Source organism: Priapulus caudatus, unplaced genomic scaffold, assembly GCF_000485595.1.
Source record: "Priapulus caudatus unplaced genomic scaffold, Priapulus_caudatus-5.0.1 Scaffold1167, whole genome shotgun sequence".
NCBI classification, from domain to species: domain Eukaryota; kingdom Metazoa; phylum Priapulida; class Priapulimorpha; order Priapulimorphida; family Priapulidae; genus Priapulus; species Priapulus caudatus.
The window spans coordinates 98,498-101,828 of record NW_014578228.1 but is presented as its reverse complement, the minus strand read 5'-3'; the positions used below and the strand labels follow the sequence as shown (position 1 = coordinate 101,828).

The window sequence follows — 3,331 nt, the reverse complement described above, 5'->3', positions numbered from 1 at the left end:
CACACACACACACGACACGACACCACGACACACACACACACACACACACACACACACACACACACACACACACACACAAGGGAATAGATCTTCTATCGATTGACGGTCGAATGCGATGAGAGGGAGGGAGGGAGAGCTGGGAGCTCGGTTATGTCATTCTTTAAACACTTAACCGATAATATTTCTTTGATTGGCACGTAAACAGAGATAAGTCTGCGTTAATCTCTCATCAAGCCCCTAGCAGCATGCTAATGACGCTGCTAGCTGCATAGTAACCACGGACGCAGCGGCATCGTTACCATGGCATTAGTAGTCATGTGTAGCGTCGGATTTACGTTATGCGTCGATTCACGTATTTAGAAGAGACAGAAGCCGCGTGGTTGCAAAGACGAAGCCGTGTGTTTCGAAGAGGGAAATGAGAAGCGAGAGAGAAATAATATTCAAGAGCTCATAATAGAGAGCTCTTCTATTATGAGCTCTATGATAATATATATACTGAATACGTAGTATATATATATATGATAGTATATAGATACAATAATACGGATACGATAGGATGAATGAGGATAAAAAGAGAAATAAAATACGTAGTATATGTTTGCGTTACAATAGTCCGTTATAGTCTTCGTTAGCAGGGACCGTTGATTCTGAAGTCACGATGATGGATACGTGCTAAGTGTGTCATTAACGCCACCGGGCTACCGCTACTCTCCTGCTTCATCTTCGATGTGATGTCTTCCATATTTTCACATGCACCTACACCCGCTCCGCAGGTACGTCACCGAGAGTACGTTACTACTACTACTACTATAACTACGCTACTAGAGTAATCAAGTAGTACAGCATAGGCAGCAGGCAGTAGTAGTAGCACAGCATCCGCAGCAGCAGTAGTAGTAGTGAGTTAGCGAAGTAGTAGTACCAGCAGCAGGGCAGCAGTATTAGTTAGAGTAGTAGTAGTAGTAGTATAGTAGTAGTAGTAGTAGGTAGTAGTAGTAGTAGTATTAGTAGTAGTAGTAGTAGTAGTAGTAGTGAGAGTAGTAGGCAGCAGTGCAGCAGCAGAGTAGTAGCAGCAGCAAGCAAGCAGCAGTAGCATAGTAGTAGAGTCAAGCAGCAAGCATCAGCGAACAGCCAGCAGGCTGTAGCAGCAAGTAAGCAGGTAGTAGTATGGTCAGCAGCAACATCAAAGCATCAAGCAGGTCAACTAGCAGCATCAGCACAGTAGCAACAGCAGTAGCAAGCAGCACAGCAGCACAGTAGCAAAATAATTAAGTAATAATAATTGAGCCTAGGAGAAAACCGAAACGGGAATTAGCAGCCAGAATATATATATAAACGCTGCGAGGCTCGCCTACGATGACGACGGCCTACATTGGCGCAGTGACTAAGCGACGTCGCCTTGCCAAGAAGTCCTAGTGATCCGACGCACAGCTAGCTGAGAACGGCCTGCAGAGAAATCTTGTTGCTGGATTGGGCCATAATAGCTTGGGGTAGCCATGGGGTGTGAACGCGGTAGCTGGGTAAAGGCGCAGTAGTTCCTAGCCTTTAAGCCGAAAGGCACTGAGGGTGGTTCCAACATCATGCCAGAGTTTTTTGCAGCTCTCACGTGGGTTCGTTTTAACGTCCCCATGACCTAGTGTATTATAGGAGACGGGGCCGGGGGTCCTTTTACGTGGTCTATTCCGAGCCAGCAGGAGATTCACAAAGTGCTCAATGTTGAAGAGCGCAGGTTGACACCTTGAGGAAAGATGTCACGCGGCCCGCCGCAGGAAATTTTTTTGGTCCGCACTTAAGTTACCGGACCCACCGATAGAATACGTGTTTGTGAGATATAAGTCGGTAATATAGATAAGATATGGTGGATTCTAGTTAGTGATTAGGGTATGGTTAAGGGTATAGGTTAGGAAGCTATTCATTTAGCAACATTTGTGCTATTGTCGAGAAGTAAAGAGTGAATAGAGTGGCTGATTGGTCACTGTGGTCTGCGGAACTGCAAGTGGAAAAAAATATTTGACGTACAATGCTTGGACCTATACCGGCTCTCTCGTCCCTCCCGCAGGTCACCGCGAGCTTACTCTTGTTCCCGGCGTCTGGTCGTCTAACATCGATACTATTATCGGGTGCCGTGCACGCCGGTTCGACAGCGCTCGCCGGTGGCTTCGTATACCGCGAGCGAGGCCAACGTGTGGGCGTGTTCTCACATATCTCCTCGCCAGCTAGCACGGCCCAACCTGCATCAAGTTATGATCGCAGACGACGAGTACTCTTCAACCTCAAGGGCACAGAGGATCAACAGGGTAGGTGTGGCGTAGCGTGCGCGCGTGCGTGCGCGTGTAGTATTTGGTATGTGTGCAGCGCGTGTGTACGTGGGTGCGTAGCGTGCGTAAGAAGAGAGAAAGAGAGAGAGAGAGAGAGTGTGTGTGTGTGCTGTGTGATGTTGCGTGCGTGCGTGCGTGCGTGCGTGACGTGCGTGCGTGCTTGCGTGTGCGTGCCGTGTGTGTGTGTGTGCGTACCGTGTGGAGCGTGTTGCGTGTGTATGTGTGTGTGGTGTTGTGTGTGGTGTGTGGTGTGTGTGAGTGTGTGTGTGTGTGTGGTGTTGCGTGCGTGCGTGCGTGCAAGTGCGCGTACGCTCGTGTGCTTGTATGCGTGCGTGCTCGCCAGAGTGGAGGAGGAGGAGGAGGGATAATAGGTGAGCATGAGTGTGGGGAGTGATGTGTGTGTGGTGTGAGAGAGGAGTGATGGGTGAGGTGTGATGTGTGTGTGTGTGTGTGAGAGAGGAGTGATGGGTGAGGTGTGATGTGTGTGTGTTTGGTAGGAGCTACTAGGTAGAGTATATACGTGTGGCGGCGGCGCGTAATGGTGGGGTGAGGAAAATATATGCGAAGAAATCATGTTAACATAAGATCGAATTCATAACATTCTAGACGCATAAATTAATACTTATTATGTGTGTATGTGCTAACACGCCTCCCACTGCGCCCCCCCCCCATCTCTCGCTCTCTATCCCACCCCAGTTCGGTTTTAATTCTCCTCTTATCGCTCGCGCTCTCTCTCTCTCTCTCGTTCTCTCTCTCTACCATCTCGTTTTTTTCTCTTTTATCTCTCTCTGTCGCGCTCTCTCTCTCCCTCTCTTTAGCATCTCTCTCTCTCCCTCTCTCTAGTATCTTTTTTTTTCTCGCTTTCTCTCATCTCTGTGTCTTTCTCCCGGCATCACCCGCGCGGTACTTAAGCACTTGTCTATCGTTAATTCCGCTCAGCTGCCGCCGCCGCTGCCGCCGCCGCTCCCGCCGCCGCTGCTGCCACCGCTGCCGCCACCGCTGCCGCCGCCGCTCCC

At 49.5% G+C, this 3,331-nt stretch overlaps 1 protein-coding gene across 1 annotated transcript in view; it reads left to right on the top strand.

Annotated features, from left to right (window-relative positions):
- The first annotated feature begins 2,240 nt into the window (after positions 1-2,240).
- The window catches only part of LOC106815643 (glutamate receptor ionotropic, NMDA 2A-like), a 19,133-nt gene continuing 18,042 nt past the window's right edge, over positions 2,241-3,331 (top strand). Inside the window, exon 1 of the mRNA XM_014820134.1 lies at positions 2,241-2,294. Within this exon, the coding sequence (XP_014675620.1) occupies positions 2,241-2,294 (54 nt within the window). The remainder of the gene's footprint in view (positions 2,295-3,331) is intronic.